Source organism: Physeter macrocephalus, chromosome 13, assembly GCF_002837175.3.
Source record: "Physeter macrocephalus isolate SW-GA chromosome 13, ASM283717v5, whole genome shotgun sequence".
In the NCBI taxonomy this organism is placed as follows: Eukaryota; Metazoa; Chordata; class Mammalia; order Artiodactyla; family Physeteridae; genus Physeter; species Physeter macrocephalus.
In genome coordinates, this window is record NC_041226.1 from 12,479,993 (window position 1) to 12,506,650 (window position 26,658).

At 41.8% G+C, this 26,658-nt stretch overlaps 1 protein-coding gene across 4 annotated transcripts in view; it reads right to left on the reverse strand.

Moving 5' to 3' along the window:
• The window catches only part of DCLK1 (doublecortin like kinase 1), a 334,804-nt gene that overhangs the window by 151,403 nt on the left and 156,743 nt on the right, over positions 1–26,658 (reverse strand). For all 4 annotated transcript variants that reach the window (XM_028497940.2, XM_028497941.1, XM_024125852.3 and 1 more), the window contains exon 4: positions 7,013–7,112. In XM_028497940.2, the coding sequence (XP_028353741.1) occupies positions 7,013–7,112 (100 nt within the window). The remainder of the gene's footprint in view (positions 1–7,012; positions 7,113–26,658) is intronic.

A 26,658-nucleotide genomic window follows, 5' to 3' on the forward strand; every position in this document is an offset into this window, starting at 1 on the left:
TGTGACCCATCAGATATTTCACCGCCATATTTCTCCAAAGAGATAAAATACACAAGAACAACAAGCAACAGTTAATATTCTGAGTCAAAGTCCAGCACCTAAGATCCTTTGACATCTTTAGACATAAGCAATATTAAAAGTCATATGAGGGTCCTAGTTCACGGAAGTGTTACCGTCTACAATTATTGGTGCCTAGAGCACCGCCTGCCACGTGGTTGGTTAGTTTAGCTCACTGAATAAATGAATGGACGCATGAAAGAATGAATGCATTTTGTCCGAAGTAGCTCCAAAGCCACTTTGTGAGGAGGTCTCGTCAATCCAGACACTGAGCACCTTCCCAGTGTTCCCAACGACCTCGTGGTTTCTCAACATCACCAGCCCCAGGACAGAGCAGCCGGGCCATTAAAATCCCTTTGACCCAAATCAATGTGGACCTAAGGCCTGGGACTCCTAAACACTGTCAGTTTCAGAAGTCTGACTGGTTCTAAATGTGGTTTGGTTTAATCTTCCAGAGATTCCCTCCAGAAAAGAGGGGATATCTGCAAGGGTCTCTTAATTTCCCCTTACCTCCATCACAGGAATAGAAGTTGAGAGTGGGAAAAAGCAACAGAAAATCACTTTTCTTGTTCTAAAGAGCACCAAAAGCAAATCTTGGTGACATCTGCCTCCAATTAAGCCCAGCCAATGCATCTACGTGGCTGAGTCCAGCTGCAGTCCACCAGGAGGTATATTTCAGCTGAGGTGTCATTCACTAACATTATTCACTAAGTAATAAGGAACACAGTTTTGAACGTGCTTTGACATTTATTATCTCATTTGAGGTCCATTACAACCCAGGGGAAAAAAAAAAGGTGTTTTACAGAATAGGAAGCAGGCTTGGAGATGTAGAGACCACACAGCAAGTAGGACACGGAGCTTGGACTAGACCTTTGTCTTCTAATCTAGGGGTCCCCAACCGCCGGGCTGTGGACCGGTAGCAGTCCGCGGCCTGTTAGGAACCAGGTCGCACAGCAGGAGGTGAGCGACGGGCAAGCAACGGAAGCTCCATCTGCCGCTCTCCACCTCTCCCTACCACTCCCCACCACTCCCCATCTCTCCACACCTCTCCCCACCGCTCCCCATCTCTCCCCACCTCTCCCCACCCAGGGGAAAAAAAAAAGGTGTTTTACAGAATAGGAAGCAGGCTTGGAGATGTAGAGACCACACAGCAAGTAGGACACGGAGCTTGGACTAGACCTTTGTCTTCTAATCTAGGGGTCCCCAACCGCCGGGCTGTGGACCGGTAGCAGTCCGCGGCCTGTTAGGAACCAGGTCGCACAGCAGGAGGTGAGCGACGGGCAAGCAACGGAAGCTCCATCTGCCGCTCTCCACCTCTCCCTACCACTCCCCACCACTCCCCATCTCTCCACACCTCTCCCCACCACTCCCCATCTCTCCCCACCGCTCCCCACCTCTCCCCACCGCTCCCCACCACTCCCCATCTCTCCCCACCGCTCACATTACCACCTGAACCATCCCCCCCGCCCCCGTCCGTGGAAAAATTGTCTTCCACGAAACTAGTCCCTGGGGCCAAAAAGGTTGGGGACAGCTGTTCTAACCCTGTCCCAATACTGTTTCTACTACACTAGGTTCTAACCCTATTTTCCTATCACCCAGAGTTGGGGAAAGCAATCAGTGGTGCAGGGCGCTTCTGCTTCATCTCATTCAGAACTTGAGTCCTTGGAAATTGGGCAGGATGGAATATTTCTGAAAACATTTATCAAGTGGATTCTGGGTACCTGACACCATGGGGATCCATAAGAGAGGAAATACCCCTTCTAGAATCACATACCCAGAAAGAACACTATACTCCAGGTGGGTCTTTCTACTGCAGGAAAAAGCTGGACTGGCATTCCCTAGAGACAGGACCTGGTGTGTGTGTGGACACACACACTCAGTCTCCCCAAAGTCTTAGTGCAGTTTGAAACTTTCATAACTTCAAAAGTACAAACGCTACAAACATAACAAAAAACATCATGTGAAAGCTTATTTACCTTTCTTCTGTACTTTTATGCTAGACTTACTATACTTCTATACTAATTTTTGTGAATTTTGAGTTAACACTTTTAATTTTTGTTTCGGTCAACATTTGCCATCTTCAGAGGGGCTCTATGGTTTAATAATACATGATATGCCTACAATAATACAGCAAATGAGCCACATCTCATATGAAGCCTGCAGTCCACTAAAAGCTATCTTCACCTGTGCTACTGTTAAAATACATTGCTCCTAACCAAGCTTGTAGCACTGGCTTTTTTTTAAATAATAATAAAAAAAAAATCCCAAGAGCTCTACTTCCTGTTTTTGCCAATTCAACTTTATCTTCCTAGATACAATCCATCCTGTTAAAATTCTGTGGATCCTTATCTGTCTTCTACTATATTACTTCTAATATATTCCAATATATTACTATATTACTTCTACTATATTAGTTCCCCTCCCAGATGATTTCACCCACACACCATCAACTTTCTCACACGGGCATCTCTAACGATGCTAAACTATACAGAATCCAAGGAAGAACCTCGGGGTGTGACTCTCAACCAACAAACGGCCCCTCCCTTCAGGGACCTTATGGGGCCAATTCTAACAGAGATCTCTCCCAGCATATTCCACCTATAAATCAGTATTGACACTTTCTGGACGAGGCAGTTCGATCCATTAAAAACACAACCACCTCGATCCATCAGACCGTACATTTTCACCTTAGTCGAAGGGATTTCAAGAGGGGCTCTGTCAAGTGCATTGCTGAAATTCTCAGCCCATCCCTCTGGTCCCCCTGGTGAGTGATCCTACCTATGAAAGGTAAGGAGAGAGGCAGCCTTATCACAGCTCTGTTGTTTATGTACTCTAATTACGATAAAGCTATAACTGTGCAAATCGAAAGACAGGACAAAACAAACAAGGGAAAATGAGTTTACCTGTAACTCAAGTTCAGATAAAATCTGGACAACTCCAAACAATATTTGTGTCCCCCCCCCCGCAAAAAAAGATATGTCAGAGACCTAACCCTGGTACCTGTGAATGTGACCTTATTCGAAATAGAATCTCTGCAGATGTAATCGTGTTAAGGTGAGGTCATCTTGACAATAAGGTCAAGACCTTATTGGATTAGGTGAACCCTAATCCAATAACTGGTGTCCTGATAAGAAGAGGGACATTTGGACACACAGAGAAGCCCAAGTGAGGAGGGAGGCAGAGGCGAGAGTGATGCTACAACAAGCCAGGGATACCAAGGATTAACGGCAACCATCCGCAACTAGGAAGAGGCACAGAAGGATTCTTCCCTAGGACCTTCGGAAAGAGCACAGCCCTTCCAATACTTTGATCTTGGACTTTTGGCCTCCAGGACTGTTAGAGAATCAATTTTTGTTGTGTTAAGCCACTGTGGTTCTTTGTTACAGCAGCCCTAGAAAGCAAATACAACACCTAAGCAAAAATATGTACGCGCGAGGTCATGTTCATTGACACTGGAATCAAGGACACTCGGGAACTGGTAAACGAGCAGAGAGGATGAACAGAAAGGACAAATACCACATGATATCACTTACACGTGGAATCTAAACTATGACACAAATGAACTGATCTACGAAACGGAAACAGACTCACAGACATAGAGAACAGACTTGTGGTTGCCAAGGGGAAGGAGGGGGTGGGGGAGGGATGGAGTGGGAGTCTGGGATCAGCAGATGCAAGCTAGTATATAGAGGATGGATAAACACCAAGGTCCTACTGCATAGCACAGGGAACTATATTTAATATCCTGTGATAAACCATAACGAAAAAGAATATAAAAAAGAATGTATACACACACACACACACACACACACATATATATAACTGAATCATTTTGCTGTACAGCAGAAATTAATACAACATTGTAAATCGACTATGCTTCAATTAAAAAGTTAAATTAAATTTAAAAAAAAAAGGACGGGTGAGGTTTCAACGCCTGAGCAGGTGTCAGGCCTGGCAGGGGTGAAGTAAGTTGGTGAAGAAACTGGTCAGGTGAGTTTGAGGGTGTTGGTTTTGAGGCTGGGGGGTAAACAGAAGGTGACAGCCTGTGACAGGCTCCTCACCAAGGAGTTACTTATCCCTCCCAGGTAAGAGGCAGGCATTTCTCAACAAAATCCATTCACTTTTTAATGGCAGCAGATCATAAATTCATCAGTTTATCATCAATATACAAGCAAAACCATGGGAAGCTTCCTGTCTCCAATTTGGCATTTCCCTTGACTATGTTTCATCATTTCTAAATTAGACCACAAGCCAGGCAGGGGACGGATCTGTTGGCCTGTCTGTCTCTATATATCGTGCTGCGTCCACCACGGTAGAAGGTGCTAAGAATCCAGTGACTGATGACGATACTGCTAAAATGGTTACATTTGGAGCTGGAAGAAGGAAGCCTTTTTTTTTTTTTTTTTTTTTTTTTTCCCCATGTGAAAACAGGGAAAGAAGGAGGCTCCCTTGCAGTTTCTAATGTTGATCTGGCTCTACTGTAGCCCCGTGAGATAAACGTCTGTAATGGCAGAACACCTCACTGCAAAGACCTTAAGAGCCACCTCCAGAAGCTTTCCCAGCAGTAATTAGGGGGATGTATTATTGCTAATCCTGAACACACTGGGAGCTGGGTTAATTTTGAGAGATAAAATAAAAGTGCTGCCTTGTGGCGAAGGACCGCTTCTTGGCGCCATTAAATCAAGCACAGCCCCGCGCCAGTATTAATTCAGTAGATTCCTGGGCCCCCTGCTGACGTTCCTTTTAGGAAGCTACTATGGAAGAGGCCAAATGAAGCCTCAACGTGCAAATACCATTCAGCAAGTACAAATAAGCTGGGCTAAATCATGCTCAGAGCACATAAGAAAAGATTCAAATGTTAATACATTAGCACCAGAACATGCCGTACAAGCTACAGGGAAACTGCAGTTGTCAACGTGTGAATTTAGTCTCAGGGTAGGTTCATCCAAGGAAGTAAAAATCTCAATTTAGACTTCTTTCTACCCCCTCCCCCAATCCACATGTTTCTCTGAGGATGGGGGAGGACACTGTTACTCAGCAAATGAATTTCACACCAAGAAATGCTTAGGGTATATTCATCCCAGGAAAGGATGTGAAGTTCTCACTTTCTCACTAAAATAGTTTGAAGTGGTCCTTCAAATGGCCAAGCCATATGTGATGGGCAATATCCCTTGATGCGTGTGTGTGCGTGCACACGTGTGCATGTGTGTATATATATGCATTCCTATTAATAAGAAAGGTTTCTAAAGGGAGAGTACAAGGGATTTTTCTGTTGTACTTTTCAGAAAGCCTGCCTGCCCACCACCGCAGATGAACACAAGCAGGCTGCAGCGTTCTGAGTTGAGAGCACGTTGTCAAGAGGGAAAGCCCAGCCCCAAGGCCACACCGAGCAAGGCAGGGTGGGGGAGAAGTCCCAAGTCTACCTGGGGGCTGGGTAGAGATGGAGGGCTAAGGAACCCCAGGCCAACTCTGCTGATTTGAAACTGAGCTGTCTTCCAGTTCGAGTCTGACAGGCTGCTTTCCGTATCAAAGCAACAAATGAAACTCTCATTTCAGAACGCATCTGGTCTCTCAGACCATTCCATCAGAAACAGCTATTTTCTTTAAATCGAAAGTCCAGGCAGTTTATTTTTCTCAAAACGGTGCTGCCGGCTCTTCTGCCTGACCTAACATTCAGTTGTTTTGCACAATGGCAAAGCTGTCTCATCCTGAAGAAGGCCCTCCCAGAGGACATTATATGTGTGATAGGTGTACATAAATCTGTGCCCCCAAGGATAGTCTATCAGAGATAAAGACGGAAGGTATTTAGAGGAAACTTATTTAGAGGGAAAGAGACACCAAACCACTCTTCCGGTTAAGCCCTTTCAACCAAAATGACTTAAATCTTTTCAAGGGATATATCTATACAAACTATTATTGGGCATTTAAAGTTTTCATGACAAAGGGACAATCTCTCTTATTCTCATCCCTCCCTGTATACCCTAAGTCATGTTCAAATGACGAAATAATTGTAGTGTGTTTAAATGCATGTAACTCTACGTGATACGTGGATACTCTACGTGAATGTACATCAGCTGTATTGAAGCTCCAGTATTTCCCAGCCACTCACTCAAAAACTCACTGATTTATATGCCTTCATCTAAGCAAGAAATTCACTATCACGTCAAAAAGTATTTCCAACTAGCAACAGTTTGAATTGTCAATAAATATGTACTATGTCCCTAATTAAACCAGAAGTAATATGATCAAGGAAAGGTCTCCGTTCAGGGCAATAATCTTCCCTGTGATGCTGTTAAGATTCTGAGATGATTTATGGTATCAAAAAACATCATCCATGAAGTTATAACCTTTCACATTCATTTGCTAAGATGCACCTTTCCCTCTTTATCAACTGGTCCTCCTCTAACAAATGTAAAAAAAAAAATCACATTCCATTTTAAATGGAAAGGAAGCTTCCCTCCTCTCTTTTGATCCTTCACAGATTCTAATGACATACGAATTCTGAAGCATTTAAAGGAAAAGGACACGAAACCATCTTTCTCAGTTAGGACCTAAAGGATAAAGGAGGCCATGCGAAAGCTGAGTCTAGACATATACTCAATAATTTTATGTTACACATCTTTCAACTGCGCATTTTGACAAAAATATATAATTAAAAATGTAGAAATCTGCACCATGATTTTTCTATAGAACATCAATTTAGTTATGAAATGGTTATAAATTAGCCACTGGTAATTTACCCTTCAAATGATTTAACCTTTCCAATTATCATTTCATCTGTTTTCTATATTAAAAAAAATCAAAGAAATTCAAGATATGGAAAAGCCATGTTGGTTGAGGATCTGAAACTGATTTGGTAGCTTTTGAGTTGACATAATCTTGGCCTGGTGCAGCTCATTTTGGAAAGCTGCCTCAAATTTCCCCTGGTTTTGAACTTTTTTTTTTTTTTCCTTACCACTTTCATCTAGCAAGAAATCATCCTGGTAACGGAACTTCTCCGGTCCACATGCAATAAAAATGTCATCGTCACCAAAAAAGTCCTGAAGGCACATCACCTACAAGAGAAAAGCATGGCACTCAGCAAGGGGTCAGCAGAACAGCAATTACAACAATGCATCCCTGCAAGTGGACATCTGCATAAAGCCACTTCCCATCTAATGGAATCAACAGGGCAGCTTCTCCAGAGGAATTTCAAAAGAAGGTTTCAAGCATCTGTTACTAGTAAGAAACTTGTTCCGTTTCAGTGGTGCAGGAAGACGGGATAAGGAAAACAGAACCGGTAACTGTCACATTTATTACTTGATATATCAATAGGATATGAGGTAAGAACCCTTTATTTTCATAACAGAGAGGATGCAGCAACATGTGGAAAAGGAGCGCTCCTTCACTCTTCCGAATGTAACAGTCCTTGATAGCAATAAAAGTCAGCATCTGATTTTAGCAACAAATACATTTTCTAGTAACTGATGCCGTAGTTGCCATACACACGATGATCACTGGGGTAGCAAATGGAGAAGAATATTTACATCCTAACAAGAATATAACAATCTCCTTGAGACCCATTCTACCTCTAGCTAAAACAACAACAACAAAAAATGGTACCCTTCATCCAAGGAATAATAGAAAAAGTCAGTTATTTCTGAGATTTAGATACGGAGGAACTGTATGCCCTGCACTCAAGCTAAGCTAAACTTTAACACTCCTGTGGGCTCCCCAGCTTGTAGTCACACAAAGGGAAAGTTTTTAAAGAACTTTTTGATATTTATTCAATTTCTTCTCCAATACGAACTTTGAGAGCTAAATGCCGCTTTCCAAGTAAATGTGGTCCAGGTGAATATTTTCAAGCTTCTTGTTCTCTGTCTGTGGATACGTGGACGTGCAGTGTAATACTTTTTCTGTTCACAGTACGTACAATGCCAGCAGAAGGCACCGGACACACCGCTGATTTCTATCTATTTTCAATTTTCTTTGACTGCTTGGAGCAGATTGTAAAGCGGTCAGTTGAAGGCACCATTCAGAGCTGCATGAAATCGACTTTATTTATCTATTGCACTTTCCCTTGGATATTTAAGGACCAGAGACAAGCTTCCCTGTGTCTGACGTGTGAGGTGCTTTTGGTCTGTGCTTCCTACGAGCCCCTCCCTTACCTGTTGGTAGCTTCACCCACAGAGCCCCTGTGGGGTTCTGCTCCTTGTCAGTTCCTGCAGCATGACCCTGGCAAGTCAAAGATGCTGTAGGACTTCCAAAATAAGTTGGGAGAACACTTTAGAGTCCCAAATGCAATGCTGTGGAGGCTTTAGACAGCTTTTCTCAAATAATCTCTCATTTCCAAATAATCGCTTGGCTGAGGTTTTAAGAATGCTATTTCTCTAACAGTTTGACCTGTCAGATTCCAGCCATGACCTTGTTCATTTTTACCTTTATGACACAGCACTCCTCACCCCAGCTTTATCAGCGTGGGTATCATCCCCACCAACCCTACATAGGCCGTCGTCATTTTACGTGCAGAAGTCCATATTGTGCTAACTGTATGTCCATTAGCATACAGCACACATGCATTCAAAAATGAGAAAGAATGGGAAACCGTGGCTTTTTCAAGCAAAATGTGAATTAACCCTAAAAAAGCAGTATTTCCTAAAGTGAGAATGATTAGTACCATTTGTGCCCAAAATGGTCCTATGGCCAAAGAGATTTGGGAAACATTTAACCAGTATAAACAGGTTTCTTTATTTCTGGTCTTCTCAAAACCCTTAGTGTGCTAATGTACACTGCAACTCCAAAGAGGAGATGATAGAAGAATATAGTGTTTCCCAGACTTATTTGATTCTGGAACTCTTCTCACCCGCATTGGTATGGACTCGTGTTTGACAGGGTCCCTTTGGTACCGTGCTGACAGCCATAAGTGAAAAGAACACACAAAGGAAATAAGAGTTACTTACCCTCCTCCTGAGCAGCCATGTTTCTCTAGCTGATAAATATTTATTGGCTAATTTTTAAACCATGTAAACATTTATGCTGGGCCTACTCTGTGCCAGGCTTTGCGCCAAACTTTATGATGACAAAGCTCTGATGGATGAAAAGTACTGTTTTCCAAAAGAAACTGTCCTTTCTTTCCTCACAGTCCCATCATTTGCATTTTAGAGCATCAGAGAGCCAACGACAAGACATTCATCTACTGGTGCCTATTTTATGCCACTGCTAAGCAGACAAATAACTATCAAAACTATAGCGTGTTATAAGCAGGTTGCCAGCCAACTCCCATCCATCATAAGCCCATGACCAGCCTCCCAGACTCAGACTCAGAGAACGGAACAGACAATGATGCAGCCTGCACAGTTTAGGTATAATTCTGTTGGCAAGTGGGAACTGAAAAAGGATGAACTTTTGATGTTGTTTCCAACTCCAGGATTCCAAGAACGTAAAAGGAACGCAGCGATGATTAAGGAAAACTAACTGTCATCACTCAGCACAAAAAAAGGGAAAAGTCCTTTCAATGCCAAGCAACATGTATTCATTTACGTCTCAATTTTCAGTGACTAAAATCAAGAATTTGTTCAACTGTCAGAAACTGTGATGTTTTCTATGCTTTCTGCTCTGGCACCGTTTAGCCATTTCCCTGCTCACAACCTCCCCACCAGAGAAAGTGGGTACGGTCAGTAGATCACATGCAAATTTATAAAACTGCTCCCTGTTAGAAGCCTTGGTAAAACAGTTGATAGCAGAGGCTTAAACACAAGGTTACAATGAATATGGATTCAGGATAATCTATGCCCTTCAATTATCCGCGCTCTCACTCTTTATCACTGATATTGAGGTAGCTGTAAATGTATTCCATCTAACAATAAAGAATAACAGAGGAAGATTTATAACCCTTTTCTCTAGGCCAATATACTTCGAGAACTTTCCTTTAGGCATTAGCGTACATTCTGATATCAAAAGATTAGAAAAGATAGAGAAATGTAAAACCAATGTTGTGCATAATGATCTGATTTTATATATTTACACATTGTTATTCCTTTTTAAGTTTGAGGTCCTCCAAAGTCAGCGTGGCAACCAGCTTTGAGAAATAAGTTCCATTTATGGATTAAAAAAAAACATGCTCCTTGCTACAAGATAGTGAGAGTTGACCTATTCTTTCATGAACTCTCTGGTTGGTAGGTATCAGATGTTGGAATCATCCATCAAGATTAGATCCAGGGAAGACGCAAAGGCAGAGATAAGAAGTTTGAGGAAAGAAAGTCCAACCTGTTCCTGTTTAACCATCATTCTCTTGCCCCCAGAAGACTTGGTACTGCCAGCATACACCCACCTCCACTGTCTCCATGGCCACAGATGCTGCCTCTGTACCGTCTCCCAAACCCAGGCCTTTCCTGCCCCTCCTCTTCACCCCCATCACCACATCAGTCCAGAGTTTAGCCTCTCACCTGTGGACCTTAGCATTTCCCTCTCGTGGTTTTTCTCACTCCCATCTCCTTTCTCTCCCACCGGTCCTATTTAATTCTCTTAATCTCCTTCTCCTCAGAAAACTTTCACCATCTCCCTCCATGGCTCAGAAAAGCATCAATGGCTTATCATCAAATTAAACTTCATCTTTGAGCTTGGCATTCCAGACTCCTCAAAATCTGGTTCCAACCTATCTTTCAAGTCTACGGTAGGTTTACCCATGACATGGTGCCTGATACTTAATAAGCACTGGGTGGGTGGGTGGGTGGGTGGGTGGGTGGATGGATGGATGGATGGATGGAGAGATAAATCTAAGTACGATGCTCCAACCTCAAACACGTTCCAGTTTATCTGCTTTACTTATTCTCCTGGGGAAAGGGCTTTTTCCTTCCTGTGCGTGTGTGGCTTTGGCATGATTTTTTTCCCCGTTAGGTGCCCCCTTCCTACCAACTCTTCGCCTATTCAAATCCTTCCTATGAGTCAAAGCCAGTTGAAGATCCAAGCCTTATCTTCTCTATCCGCTCCAATCCAAAGTGACTCGCCCCTGCTCCGAACACCTAACCTTCACTCAGTCAATGTTCACTGGGCACCTATTATTTGCCAGCCACCGTGCCAGGCCTTGAGAATATGACTGCCCTCATCCTTCCCCTATTCATCTCCAGCACATATGTGCACAGACTCACACTCCTAACACACTGTGGTGAATTAGTAATTCAGCAGAGAGGAACCTGCAATACCTTCCAGCGGTTTGTCATGGGTCTGGAGGCAGGCGGCTGGGGTGCAGCTCGTGCTCTGCCATTACCACTGACTCGAGCAAGTCAGGAAACCCTGCTTCTAAAGAGCCTAAACTTTGGGCAGAAGCAGTGCCTCCCTGAGTGCGATTCTGTGTCACAGTGGGAACATCTGCTCTGGCACCGTTTCCCAAGAGCACAGCCCTGTCGTCAAAGCCCGGGCTCTGCATTAACCCAGCCCTGCCCTGTAGATGCTACTCTCTTTGTGCCTCCGTTTATCATACTGTGGTTTTAAGAATTCGACTGTGAATCTGAAGAGAATAAACCCCCAATAAATTTTAGCTGTTTTTATTAGCCCCAATATAGTTTTCCTTCCAAATAAGTATAAATTAAACGTATACCTAATATAAACAAATAAAACATTTTTTAAAAACTTAGTATGTAACTCCGGGGCACAACAAGCAGCCTTCTTCTCTAAGTAGATTTGGGTCGAATGCAGCACATGGGCGCCCCCTTCTCACTTTGAGAATAGGGGTTCTACTGGTATAATTATCTTGGTGCAAAGCACACTTTGAATTAGTATCAGGGAATTGGTGCAAAGCTTGTAGAAGTTGCTAACAAGAAGTTGGGTTCATGCCTCTGATTTCCATCAAGTTTCCACTGAAATGATGCTGTGACAGTCATCTGCAAATATGTTTACCTGCTTCCACACGTATATATAGTTCTATGAACCATTATCTTAATCGGGGCCTCTCGGGGTCTGTCACCAACTTTTAGTTTTGTGGGACCCGGAGATTTGTACTCCTCTGCGAAAAGTGTCCTCTGTTGAAATGTCCCTACACTAGAAAAGAAATTATAGATGTATTGTATACAATTCATAAAAGAGGTAGTCAGTTTATGGCACACAAGGCTTAATAGTTCATCAATTAATTTCCAGTTGTTACCTAACACTTCGGTTACTATGTGAAAATCTAATCCCAAATATAAACATTCCATTTATTGCATCCGACTTTATCCCTGGTGGTGGTTAGCATGATACCATAACCACCGTATCTGAAAAAACATGGATGATTATAATTGCCAGATGTGCTGGAAATAGCCTTTGAATGAGGATCAGGATACATAGGTTCTGAGCACAGATTTGCCATAGTCATTGTATACACTTGGACCAGTTACTTAAATTCTCTTGCTTATCAGTTTCTGTAATGGTTCAGTTTTACCACAGTAATTATGTGATGAAGATATAAAGACAAGATGAAAATTCTCTTTTGGGTGTGATACAGCAACAAGAATATTTCTATATATATTACTATACTTAATCTTCAATATACATCATTACATTTAAGCCCCTCTGCCAAGAAGGAGACAGACTATTAAACAATAGTTAGATGCTACTATTTTCCCTATTTTAAGATTTAAAAAAACTTAGCCAGATTAAACAGAAGATCAATAGGAATTTGAAACCAGGTCAGTTAGAATTCAAATGCAGGCTCTTAACTACCAAGTTTCAGGAAAACAAGTCTATTCAAATTCATAGAAACATGTACCCTTCCATTTTGTATTATAAATTTCAGTTGATAAAACCATTTAGTTATCCCACATATTGGACATTAATAGCTTATAATAAAAAGCGTCTAATAAAAATTATTAAAGCAAGTTTGAATTATTTCTTTGACTCAAGGAAAACATTATTCAGTTTTCTGACATTCTTTATGTGAAATCTGAATTCATAGCTTTCCCATTAACTTGTCTTTATGCACTCTCGTCCCAGGGGACCAAGCTGCTTACATGGAGGGGGGAAAAAAAAAATCACAGCAGACAAATATGGATTTCCTCTGCTCTGAGCTTCCGGTTTGAGTTGCTCTGCAAGGGCAGAGATTCAAACAAAGGCAATAAAAGCATCTGCTATTTACACACTTCCAAAGCAGGACTGTGGAATCCATTCCCCCTCACTGGAATGAGGTCTCCATGGTGATGCTGACATCAGGGAACAGGGTGAGATTCTCAGCAGCGCCTGTATGATGAGATTTTCTTTGCAAGAGTGACCTCTACCAACGAAATTAGGGATATCTCTGCAGCCATGGCCTCATATGTTTGAAGCCACACCAGCCACTGTGTCTTTATCAGGTGTCTCCTGGTATGTTAGAGACGCTAAAATATTTCACTGTCACCTATTTAATGTATTTTAAGTGAAATTACAAACCACCACAAAAAATAATAGCCAAGAAATTCAGTCCATTCCAATAGAATCATTGAGTATGCCTATCCTTCCTGTTTCAATTTTCTTTTTTTTAAAAAAAGGATATAATACTAATAATTTCTCATTCTTCTTGATACCAGTTAAAGAGGGTAGCTTTAAAGGTTCTGTTGTCTACATTTTGATGAGATCATCTTTACCAAAAAGGAATAGTGAGACTTGTGAAAAAAAGTCCAGTCACCTGTGTATCTAAGGCACCAGAATCAACAATCTCCTTTCTACACAACTCGTAATATGACCATTATAATTAGCTCTCAGTTAAAACTTGCACACATAGGCCCCCGCCTCCTGTCAAAACTTAATTTTGAGAAGATTTCTCTTCCAATTTCATTCCATACTTGGCTTCATTTCTTAACTCTTAGCATTGAGCGTTGTTATGACACATGATATTATAAGTCAACCATTGTGAATTTTCCTGTTCTATAATCATGTAATTCCATACATTCCTGGTTCTAAAATATGTCTACAATTAGCTTATAGCCAAATATTAGGAATACGTTATGTTATTGCCACAAAAATACATTCTCCATTGTTCCTTTATCACTTTTTCATTTCTTTGATGACAAACTTATGCAAACGGTAGTTTATTTTACAATTGCTCTTCTAGCTAGAAATTCTAGTGGGAAGCTGCTGCATAGCACAGGGAGATCAGCTCGATGTTTTGTGACCACCTAGAGGGGTGGGATAGGGAGGGTGGGAGGGAGGCACAAGAGGGAGGGGATATGGGGATATATGTATATGTATAGTTGATTCACTTTGCTGTACAGCAGAAACTAATACAACATTGTAAAGCAAGTATGCTCCAGTAAAGATGAAAAAAAAAAGAGGGCTTCCCTGATGGCGCAGTGGTTGAGAGTCCGCCAGCCAATGCAGGGGACGCGGGCTGGACCCCTAGTCTGGGAAGTTCCCACATGCTGTGGAGCAACTAAGCCCGTGTGCCACAACGACTGAGCCTGCGCTCTAGAGCCCTCGAGCCACAACTACTGAGCCTGCATGCCACAACTACCGAAGCCTGCTTTCCTAGAGCCCATGCTCCGCAACAAGAGAAGCCACCGCAATGAGAAGCTCGCGCAACACAATGAAGAGTAGCCCCCGCTCGCCGCAACTAGAGAAAGGCTGCGCACAGCAACGAAGACCCAATGCAGCCATAAATAAATAAATAAATAAATGAAATCTATTAAAAAGAAATAGCTTACTCTACCTGCCACTCTTCACTTAAGGAGTTAAACCATAGTGCAAGAACGTGGAAACTGTCACACAGTCGTCTCTTTAAAGAGGGCACAGATAATCTCTGATCTGAGCTCAGAAGCAAATGCATACCGCTGACCTCAAGATGGATGCTACGGTCTCAATGTGTCCCCCCAAATCTATAAGCTGAAATCCTAGCCCCCAATGTGATGGTACTGGAAAGTAGGGCCTCTGGGAGGTGATTAGGTCATGGGATTAGTCCTTATAAAAGAAGCCTGAGGGGGTTCCTTTGCCCCTTCTGCCAGGTGAGTTTACAGCAAAAAGACGGCCATCTAGGAAGCAGGCTCTTACCAGACACTCAATCTTGGATTTCCCAGCCTCTAGGACTGTGAGAAATCAATTTCTCTTGTTTATGACCCACCCAGACTACAGTACATTTTTTTTTGTTTTTATTTTTATTTATATATTTATTTTATTTATTTGGCTGTGTTGGGTCTTCGTTGCTGCGCGTGGGCTTTCTCTAGTTGCGGCAAGCAGGGGCTACTCTTGGTTGCAGTGGCTTTTCTTGTTGTGGAGCACGGGCTCTAGGCGCGCGGGCTTGAATAGGTGTGGCTCGCGGACTCTGGAGCACACAGGCTTAGTTGCTCCACGGCATGTGGGATCTTCCCGGACCAGCGCTCGAACCCGTGTCCCCTGCACTGGCAGGCGGATTCTTAACCACTGCACCACCAGGGAAGTCCTACAGTATTGTGTTACAGCAGCCCTAATGGACTAAGGCAATGGACGTTCAAGCTGAGGGCTGCCACGCCCAAGAACTGGGTTATTTGACAAGCCTGATTCAAGTCATTCTTTTCAGGGCTAGAAAAAGAGTTAAACTTACATGCTGTTGCTGAGAGGATCTTCTAAAAGATCCATGTAAATAGGTAGTGGAGATTGTGACTCAGTTTCTAATTAGGCAGAAACATTATACTATGATCACTGGAAAAAGAAGACATAAAACTATTATGAGACACATGAAGCCAACGAATACAGAGCTTTTCAGAGCAGATGAGGAAAAACAATCCCCAAGGGGAAAATGTGGCACCGAGAGTTAATACTGAGCTGTCTGCTTAACATCTGAACAGAGGTGCTGGGCGTCATGGTAGCTTCAAACAAGTCCGAGAAATACTTCAAGCTCTCACTGCCAATGCCGAGAGGTGCTCTGGCTGCCCTCGGTGAAAGTCACAGCTCAGGTCCAGCCTGGGCTTGGCAGAGAACACAGATGAGGGAGGCGGACCAAGGCAAACATCAGTGGTGACTGTAGCAAAAAGGACAATAAACGCCACGTCTAAAGCCAGCAGCACCAAGCGCTGTGTCACCCTGCAGTACTTTATGACTTCATATTTAAATAACAATTGTTGTCAAATTTAACATCCCCCAACTTAAAAATATATATATATATATACATATATATATCTGCAACACCACGTAAACAAATCCATACAAAAGGTTCTTCTGGGCTGCATTCAGTCCACACAACTTTTGATCTAGAAACATCCACATAAAGCTCCTTGAAAACAATTACACCTCCCAAAATGATTGACCAAAGTGTGTTCTTTCATGCGTGTTTATTCCATTTGCTCGTGTTTGTGGCGGAGCAGGGTTACCGTTTGTCAATGTCAAGAGGAAGGACAAAAAAGTGATGCTCTGAGATGCTTCCACTAAGTGTTCGTAAGCCTGGGAAACACCCTGAACAGGAGAGGTGTGGGGCAAATTAAACTTAGGACAAAGGAAAGAAGTCACTGAAAAGCTGGCTTAAGGTGCTCTGCGGCGGGGTTCCTGGCATGCAGGAGAATTAGGAACCATGGATCACAAAGGTTGGGCTTCAAACCCAGAGGGCCAAACACAGCCCACAAAACCTGTGCAAGGCAGCACTCTCAGATATGGTTTCTCTGATCAGGAGTTAAAGATGTACTTAAAGCATTTAGCTCTCTTGCAATTTTATTGACTCTTATCTCTATGTGCACATGACCAGTGAATCAGTGCATGACTTATTTCCCCCTTGATGTTTCAGGAGCCCAAAACCAGTGCAAAGGCCTATGATGCGCCAGGCCCCAAAGAGAGACTTAACTGACATTACGTTGATTCCTCACAAGTACCCTTTGGTAGAACCTGATTTTTTAAAAAGGTTTACAAGAAAATCACAATCCAAAGAATTGGTATCTATTTGAGGGATAAAAATATAAAGACAAACACTCTGCTTTTTAGGTTCTTGTGCACTGGCTTGTCACTTGAGGTTACAGGCAAAAAATGATATTCCCAAACCCATGGAAGCATGCTTCTTCCAGGAAAATTTGTAAATTGCTTGACATTAAAGTATGGAGTTGGTTGTTTTCAATCTATTTCTATTTCTAATCTACTTGTCTGACTTTACAGCTTGACATTAAAAGGGATTTTTTTTTTAATAAAGCAGAAGCTAACACACCACTGTAAAGCAATTATACTCCAATAAAGATGTTTAAAAAAAGGGATTTTTTTTTATATGATTCAAATTAGTCTTCTCAAGTAAATGATGTTTTTCAAACGATGACATTCCCATAAATCTGAGATCTCCAAAATGACTGTTACCACCATCCCCACTGCCCCATGACCATCAACACCATGGCCACCAAAACCACTGGTACCACCATCATCACCATCAACACCTCCGCAATGGGAGCGCTCCTAAAACACTGGATTTTTTAAACGAGCTGAGGATACAGCCTTTTGTGTCCTGTGTGTTATATGTGACACACTGGTCAGTGTTCTGGCTGATGGATGCTTAAGCACTTCTAGATGAGCATAATGACTCCAGTAGAATTCAGTCCAAATGCAGCCGAAAATTACACTCTAAAATTATTATATGAAAAATACTACCTTTATCGTACCCCAACTCAAACGTCTGCAGCTAAGACAAACATTTATAGAGCATCAAAAATATTACTGGAGAAAAAAATACTTATTCTTCCAAACATGTATTTGAGAATAGGTTTTTTAAATTGCTAACGAAAACATTCTCTGGAATTGTTTGGAGTTGTCTGAATGATAATACTGTTTTGCATCACTGTATTGAGAGCTAAGCAAAACTGACAAAAGGCTGAAACACATGGCAACAGTGAGATAAAAAATTTTATGAAGTCCAAAAGGAAGGCTTGGTTTCAAAACACTGTTTTTATAAATAAATGCTGATATGGGCATACAACGATGAACACATACTTGCAGATGTTCCTTATTCAATGGCCTTTAAAAAAAATTATATATGGTGACCAAAACACTCTGGGCCGATATTTCTTCTTTGTCTTCATCCTATAGTACGTATATTAGAGTTTCTATAATCCTTTTTATCTACATACAGAGTTCGGTAAATAACGTGGGGCTGGTTGCCACTTCCCCACAAGGCGTGAGCTGTAGGTGTAAAGCATCACGACTTCAAATGCTTACAGAGGCCTGGAGGGTAACGCGAACAGTGAAGTGGGCCAAGCATCATAAAACCCAGCGCAAATGGGGTGGAAAATGGCAGTTAGCACAGGCAGACAACGGGAAATTGGTGGGGCTGTAATAAACCGAAACCCTCCCCTCACCTAAAAGGGTCACCTCCTCAACACCTGCCCTGCAGGAAGGTTAGTCCAGTGTTGCTAGATTCACTGATTTCCTAAAAGAAAGTGAAATCAGGTTTTTATTTGAAGGTCCCCGATTCTTAAAAGTTGGCAATTCATTTTTTCTTTTCTTTTTTTTTTTTTTTTTTTTTTAATAAAAAAAACATTGTGCATTCCAAATAAAACACACCGGTATCCTGAATTCAACCCGCGGGCAGGCAGTTTCCAATCTCTGGGGGAGAATTCCATACTAAGTGGTCATTAGCCATGGTTCATGTGCATAAGGCCGGTCCCCGCGGCTGTACCTAAGGTCCAAGGGAGGCCCCCAGGCCTCCTGATACACTCCAACTCTAGCAATCTCCAAAGGCAGGGTAGCCTGCAGTCAAGACCCACCACTTCTGGGAACTGGAGCCCATGAACAATCGATACAGTTGACGCTGCACGTGCCTCTGCGTGGGCATGAGTGTCCGCGTGTGCTTGCCCTGGTGCGCTGGGAAAAGGGTGGATTTCTCAACTGAGATTATTATCTTCCGCATCCCTGATCATGACTCTCTTTTCTCCCTTGCTGGGAGAAAAGAGGGGAGAGACAGATGATATGGAGAATCTATAACAGGAAATTTCAGACCAAATATTACCAGCTCAGTAGAGATGGAACAAAATCAAGCCCCTTCGATAAAGACCAGAAGCACATTCTGCCTCTCTTTCCCGCCCCTTAAGTCATCCCCTGGTTATAAGGGCTAATCATGGTTTGAAAAGCTGCCAGTTTCACCTTCCAAGGGAAAGGTCTCTCTTAAAAATAAAAATCAATCATACACAGTATTTTTTTTTTGGTCACATCTGCTCTGCCCAAATGTGAAAATCACCAGGGCCATTAAAAACTATTATAAATGTTAGCTCTAGTTGGAAGGAAACAGAGTAAATAAAACTCAGCCATCTGGGGAAATAGATTTGGGGCCTAAGACATCAAAGTGAGAGGATAAAAATCAAAGCTTTTCATAAATCATTTCTAATGGTTGATTTTTATTTATTAGGTATTTCACTAGTGAGAAGTAAGTTGACATGATTCTTCTTTCTTTCAGAAACTAGTCTTATGGTATTGATGGCCTTCTGTCGTGATAGCTCGGAATGTCCCTAATGGCACATAAAGGGTCAGTGCATTTACCTAGGGAACATCTAGCAAGAACCGGGAGATACTCTCAATGTTTGGATGAGGACATGTTTATGTTTCCACATGTTTATGGTCTAATTTTCATTTCATGAAACACCAATACAGGACAGCATATAACAGTAGCTTTGGATGGCTGTCGCAGCTTTGAAAAGCTTCGAAGAGCAGCTCTGGAGTCTGAGGACATCTGATTTAAAACTCAGTTCCATTCATTACCAGCTGGGTGACCTGGGCCTATTACTCAACATTTAGAAATCTCCTTTTCTTCATAGAGAGAATGAAAATACTATTGCATCCACCTCCCAAGATGGTAGAAAGAATTTGATAAGATAATGTATGGACATGAGTCAGGCACAGAACAAGCGTTTAGCAAAAGGCAAATAATGGTATACCGCCCTGGTAAAGCATAAACTTCCAAGATTACTCTCAGAAAAGCCAACGATCATGGCATAGAAGGCAAAATAAATCAGCAGTTTCCACTTTGCCTTTCCCTTATACTGTTTTCATACTGAAAATTATTCCACCTCATGGCTGTCAGGCTTTAGGCAACTGTAAGGCATTAGAACTGCAATCAACACTAACCAAAGTACATGAAAATAACATTTACTTTCCGTCTGTATATTATCCAGTTTTCTTTCACATGTGAAGAATACAGTGCAGTAACTATATAAGCTATCTCCTTACAGCCCCTGAAAATCACATTCTTTTGAAATACCTGACAAGTAGACGAGTGAACATTCTCCCCATGCTGAAACATTTGTCCATGCCAATCATAACTTCCTTGATGTTAAAAGAAATGAAATGGAAGAATGAACTGCCACAATGAGCAGCCTTTATTTAAAGCTTTAAAACCACAGAAAAGGCATAACCATTCAATGTAAATCTCAACATTGAGGTTCTCCTCCTTGTCTGTCATTTAGACAACCTCAAGTTTCAATATTCAGTCTCTGCCTCTAACATTCAGTCTCATCAGATAGAAATAAGGTTGGAACTACCAGACAGAACAGCCGTGCTTATAAAATGTATTTAAATAAAACCATTATGATAATTCAATTTCTAAAGTAATTGAGCCACAAACTTCTTTTTGCATTATTTGTAGTGTTATACTGCCCTTCAGTGTTCAAACACATGAACGGTTAACCAAATTTTTTAAACTCAAGAAGCGTCTTTGTATAAATATTTACAGTGAACAAAATAGTTATTTTTTGCAGTCTCTCAGTGAAGGGTGTGACTATGGCTTCAACTTTGCCCCACAAAATTCATACACTGAAATACTAATTCCCAGAGTATGACCTTGTTTGGAAACAGGGTGACTGCAGACGCAACTAGTTAAGATGAGGTCATGTTAGAGTAGAATGGGCCCCTAATCCAGTACGATGGTTGGCCTCATAAGAAGGGGAAATGTGGACACAGACACACACACTGGAAGAACGGCATGTGAAGATGAAGGCAAAGGTCAGGGTGATGCTTCTATAATATAAGGAAGGCCAAAAATTGCCAGCAAACCACCAGAAGCTTAGGAGAGAGACAAGGGACAGATTCTCCTTCACAGACCCCAGAAAGAACCAACCCTGCTGACACCTTCAACTGAGACTTCTGGCCTCCGGAACAGAGAAGCAACACACTTCTGCTGTTTACACTCCCCAGTCATGATACCTTGTTACTGCAGCTCTGGCAAACCAGTACAGGTGTGTATCTTTCATGCATACAAAAATAGAGAATAACATACAAATATTCCACAAAACACAGTAATCTCACTTTAAAAGTAGAAGGAGGAAGGCTTGAAACATACCAAATTACTGTTAAACTTAAACCTGGAGGGTTTTTTTTTCGTAGCATCAGCTGTTAGTGGCTTCATTTTTCGATTAACTTTGAGTTCTAGAGGGTTTTATTTTTTATAAATTTATTTATTTATTTTTGGCTGTGTTGGGTCTTCATCGTTGGGTCTTTGTTGCTTTCTCTAATTCTGGCAAGCGGGGGCTACTCTTTGTTGCTGTGCGCAGGCTTCTCATTGCAGTGGTTTCTCTTGTTGCGGAGCACGGGCTCTAGGTGCGAGGGCTTCAGTAGTTGTGGCACGCAGGCTCAGTAGTTGTGGCACACGGGCTATAGGGCATGTGGGCTTCAGTAGTTGTGGCTTGTGAGTTCTAGAGCGCAGGCTCAGTAGTTGTGGCATACGGGTTTAGTTGCTCACCAGCATGTGGGATCTTCTTGGACCAGGGCTCGAACCCGTGTCCCCTGCATTGTCAGGTGGATTCTTAACCACTGCACCACCAGGGAAGTCCCTCTAGAGGGTTTTAGACAGAAACTCCGAAGTCTAGGACATTCTATTACAACATTATAGATGTTGTGCTAACCTGAAAAAGGGCAACACATGATTTTTACTCATTTCTCATTTATGCCAGTTATCCCCTATGCCACAATGACCAATTCTTGATTGTATGACAGTTGTTTGTACAGATCCTGGATTAGCCAGGCTCTCTTATTTTCTCCTTGTCCTTGCAGCTTTGTTATTACCCAGTTGTATTACATTATATATGCAGGATAGATATTAAGAACAGGAAAGCCTTTCTGGGACACCTCCTTGACTTCTTAGATAGAAACTGGGAGAGATTAGTCAAGACAATACCTCCAGAACAAGTGGGTTCTGGACAGAACCCTGGCCATGACGAATCAGTAAAACTGGATTCTTCTAATCTTGACTGTAAATCGCTCTCAGTGGGATCCTAACATCTCTGAGTGCCAGTTGTGTCTTCTCTAAAATGAGCAATTATACTAAATGAGCCGAGTCAGTGCCTCTCGTGGCTCTTTTGTTCCATGATTTACAAAGGAACACATGCAACAGACAAACTAAGGAGGCAAATGTTTCCTGCAAGCCTCCTAGGCCTGAGGTCCTAAAGTAAAAGGCACCTTTATCACCACAGCGAGGGGCTTCCATAGTCAGGAGAGTGGGGAACAGATATAATTAATTCTACAAATTATTAGATGCTCTTATTGGATGTTTGCTAGAATAGGACACCATGTTTTTCCCATGTTTTGTCAATGTGAAGACCGAGACGGTCAAGAATTGATTTTATGCTGAGAGGTCGGAGGTTATTACTAAATTTTTGGCATGTGCTAGTCAATGATAACATTAAAACTTCAATGTTCTAGGTGTTTCTAGAACCATGAAATAGTTCAGTTATTACTGCAGTATTATAACAAGTTGGGAAAAACCATTTATTTTAGACAGAAAAAGACTTCAAGAACCAGGACATAGTAGTTAAATGTTTCCTGTTGTATTATAAAGTTAAACTTGGGGAAAACAATCTTTTCTGAGATTAAAAATACTTCTTAAAATGTAGTAAAATCCTCTTGTAGTAAATGATAACAAGATAATTGGGAATAATCAGGAATTATTATGGCTCCTTTTCTATGCAGAACTTCTGGAAACGAATTAAATTTAGAAGATAAGAAGGTGTATAGAATTGCAGAATTAAAGCCATTCAAAAGTAATGTGGCATGAAGTGCCAGGTTTTGAGAATTTATAATATAGGGTTGTGAGAGGAAACAAAAAAAAAAAAAAAAAAAGAAAGAAAGAAAGAAAAGAAAATTTTCACCAACAATGAAACTATAAGAATTCCAGGAGCAAACATTTTGTAGGGACTTCCCTGGTGGTGCAGTGGTTAAGAATCCGCCTGCCAATGCAGGGGACACAGGTTCAAGCCCTGGTCCAGGAAGATCCCACATGCACCACAACTACTGAGCCCGCGCTCTAGAGCCCACGAGCCACAACTCCTGAGCCCGCACACCTAGAGTCCGCACTCCGCAACAAGAGAAGCCACAGCAATAAGAAGCCCGCGCGCCGCAACAAAGAGTAGCCCCCGCTCGCTGCAACTAGAGAAAGGCCGCAAGCAGCAACAAAGACCCAACGCAGCCAAAAATAAATAAATAAATAAATAAAATAAAAAGATGAGTAACCTCTATTAAAAAAAAAAACAACAACACATTTTGTAAGAGGAAACGAATGTGTAAACTGTACGAATGCATGACTTCAGAATTCATAGACAGTGCCAGGGTTTTAAAGCCCTCCATCATCCTCTTCTATTTGGCAGGCTCACTTTGCTCCCTAAATCTCTGCCTTCTTGAAGCCATTAAATGTAACCAGCTAAATTACACTAAGGCAGGTGGCCAGAAATACTTACTTTCATCTCTCACATTCAAATCTTCGTGAGTAACTTGATAGAACATACTTTTAAATTTGCTTGCATCTGAGTTTTTCTACACATATGAAAACCTCAGCATCAAAATAAACATTCCCGGGGACTTCCCTGGTGGTCCAGTGGTTAAGACTCTGCCTTTCCAAGGCAGGAGGCACGGGTTCAATCCCTGGTTGGGGAACTAAGATCCCACATGCTGCATGGCGTGGCCAAAAAATAAATTTAAAAGAATTAAAAAAAAAAAAAAAAAAAAAAAAAAAAAATATATATATACACATATATATATATATATATAAACATTCCTGGAAGCTCTGACTTCCGTGAGGTCCATAAACTGAGACTCATGGGTCAAATCTGGCCCTGCTGCCTGTTTTTGCACAGCCCGTGAGCTAAGAATGGCTTTTATATTTGAAAATGATGGAAGAAAAATCAGGAGAATAACATTTTGTCAGGTGAGACTGATACGAAATTCAAATTTCAGTGTCCATGAATAAAGTTTCACTGGAACACAGCCACGCTCACACGTTCCGGGCATTGTCTATGGTGTCTTTAGTGCTACAGTGGCAGAGACAGTAGGGCCCACAATGCCTAAAATATTTTCTCTCTCTGACCCTCTTCAGAAAAAGCTTGCCGATCTCTGATTTAAGTCCTAACTTAAGTTGCTTTGACGTGAAATCAGTAAGGTCCTTTACATCACACAGTAGAGGACGCAGTTCCTAGGTCACCAGTGCAGTTTGTTAACCCTTCAAAACCTAGAGCCTCCTGAACACAGGACAGGTGCTTCACAAATGTGTTGTTAATGATGCTAATAATTTTTCAAAATAAATACACACAACTGTCTCTCCACAAACATTATAGGAAAATTCCTGCGCCTGCCAATAGCTCACTACTCTGTTCAGACCAGTGGTCCAGACTAGGCGAGCCACCGTACATAGGCGAGCCGTATGTATCCATAGGACCTGTCCGTGCAAAGGCCCAGCGCCACCCATTCTATGCTCTGACTCCAACTCAACTGAATTCACACCAGCATCAGGAGCTTCTGTACTGTGTACACAGAGCCCTCATTCCATGGGATACTGACATGCTCTTTTTTAGGCAAAATTTACTCATTTGGTTGTAAGTGATGTTTCCACATTTAAAAATATTTACTTTTTAAAGGGATCTCACTTTGCCTTCCAATGCAGGGGGTGAAGGCTTGATCCCTAGTCGGGGAGCTAAGATCCCACGTGCCTCGTGGCCAAAAAACCCAAACATTAAAAAAAAAAAAACCAGAAGCACTATTGTAACTAATTCAATAAAGACTTTAAAAATGGTCCACATCAAAAAAAATCTTTAAAATAAAATAAAATAAAGGGATCTCAGTTTACCCACTGCTGTGCAAAGCACAGAAAGAGAAAAATTCTGCTCAGTAAAACCTAGAAACGTCCTACCATGAAGGAAAGTTCATTTGAAAGCAACTAAGGGCTACTTAAGAAACCAACTGCTCTCTCTCTTTTTCCAAGACTGACTAGAAGCCGCTGAGAATCAACCCACACTAAGTCCTCTGTTTCCACCGCCCATTCCACTGGCAGGGGGTCGGGAAGAGCATTTGCTTTTTCTTTTCTTTTCTTTTTTCTTTTCTTTTCTCTTCTCTTCTCTTTTCTTTTCTTTCCCTCCCATCCTCCCTTCCTTCCTTTCTCTTTCTTTTTAAAACTGGGGTCTTCTGTGACTGATGTGAACAGGAAGGCCCCCTGCAATATCAGTAAACGTGGGGTGTTGGGGCCCTCAAGCCATCAGCCACTGCAGTCACCCTGACTGTGCACCTGGAAGGGATCCAGGATGGAGAAAAACAGGATCCTGGCCCTAGGTAGCTAAGGCGCATATCGAAGGAATGATTTCAATGAGCCCAGACTCTTGCATCTTCCCATACGTAAAAAGGTGCGAAATTCATTAACTTGAGTTGTCTGGTTTTTCTTTAATTAACAGTAATCTTTCAGTGTTTGATGCACCTGACTGCCTGGTTTTTGTTGCAAAAACTCTCACATACCCTGGTTCCTCCCTTACCTCTTCAGAGCAGTGCCTCGGAGCTCTCTAAGCGGCTGTCTTCCGGGCTTAAGTCCTCAGAAAGTCCACAGAATAAAACGTAATTCTCAACTTTTAGGTTGTGCATTTTTTTTCAGTCGACACTGACCTTAGAAATATTCTTCAGGGCCATATAAAAATAAGAATGACCGAAAGAGTAAAAGAAACAAGCACAATAAATCAATGAGATTTGAACCTCTCATTCCAGAGAGGGAGCCATAGGGCAAATTAATAGAGGTTTGAAACGATGTCATAGAAGTTAAGGAAAACTCTGCTTTTGTCAATACATATGTGAGAAACAGAGAGCTCAAAGTAAGGAGACAATTTAAAAATGAATATAAGAACTTTCTGAAAATACAATTCATTACAAAACTGAAATTGGTTCATACTCACTAGGGTGGCTATTATTTAAAGAAACAACAACAGAAAATAACAAGTGTTGGTAAAGATGTAGGGAGGTTGGATGCCTTCTGCATCACTGGTGGAATATAAGATAGTGCGGTCATTGTGGGAAACAGTTTGGTGGTTCCTCAAAAAATTACACATAGAAGTACCATATGATCCAGCAATTCCACTTCTGGGTATACACTCAGAAGAAGTAAGTGAGGATATGAAAAGGTATTTGCACACCCATGTTCACAGCAGCATGATTCACAATAGCCAAAAGGTAGACTCGACCCAAGTGTCAGTCAAAGAATGGATGAACGAACGTGGTCAAGACACACAATGGAATATTATTCGGCCTTGAGGAAGGAAATTCTGACATGTGCTACAGCATGGATGAACCATGAAGACATTATGCTAAGTGAAAGAAGCCAGTTACAAGAGAACAAATAGTGCATGATTCCACTTTTATGAGGTACCTAGAAGAGTCAAATTTTTAGACCTGGAAAGTAGAATGGTGTTGCCAGGGGACCGGGGAGGGGGAAAAAGAGAGCTATTGTTT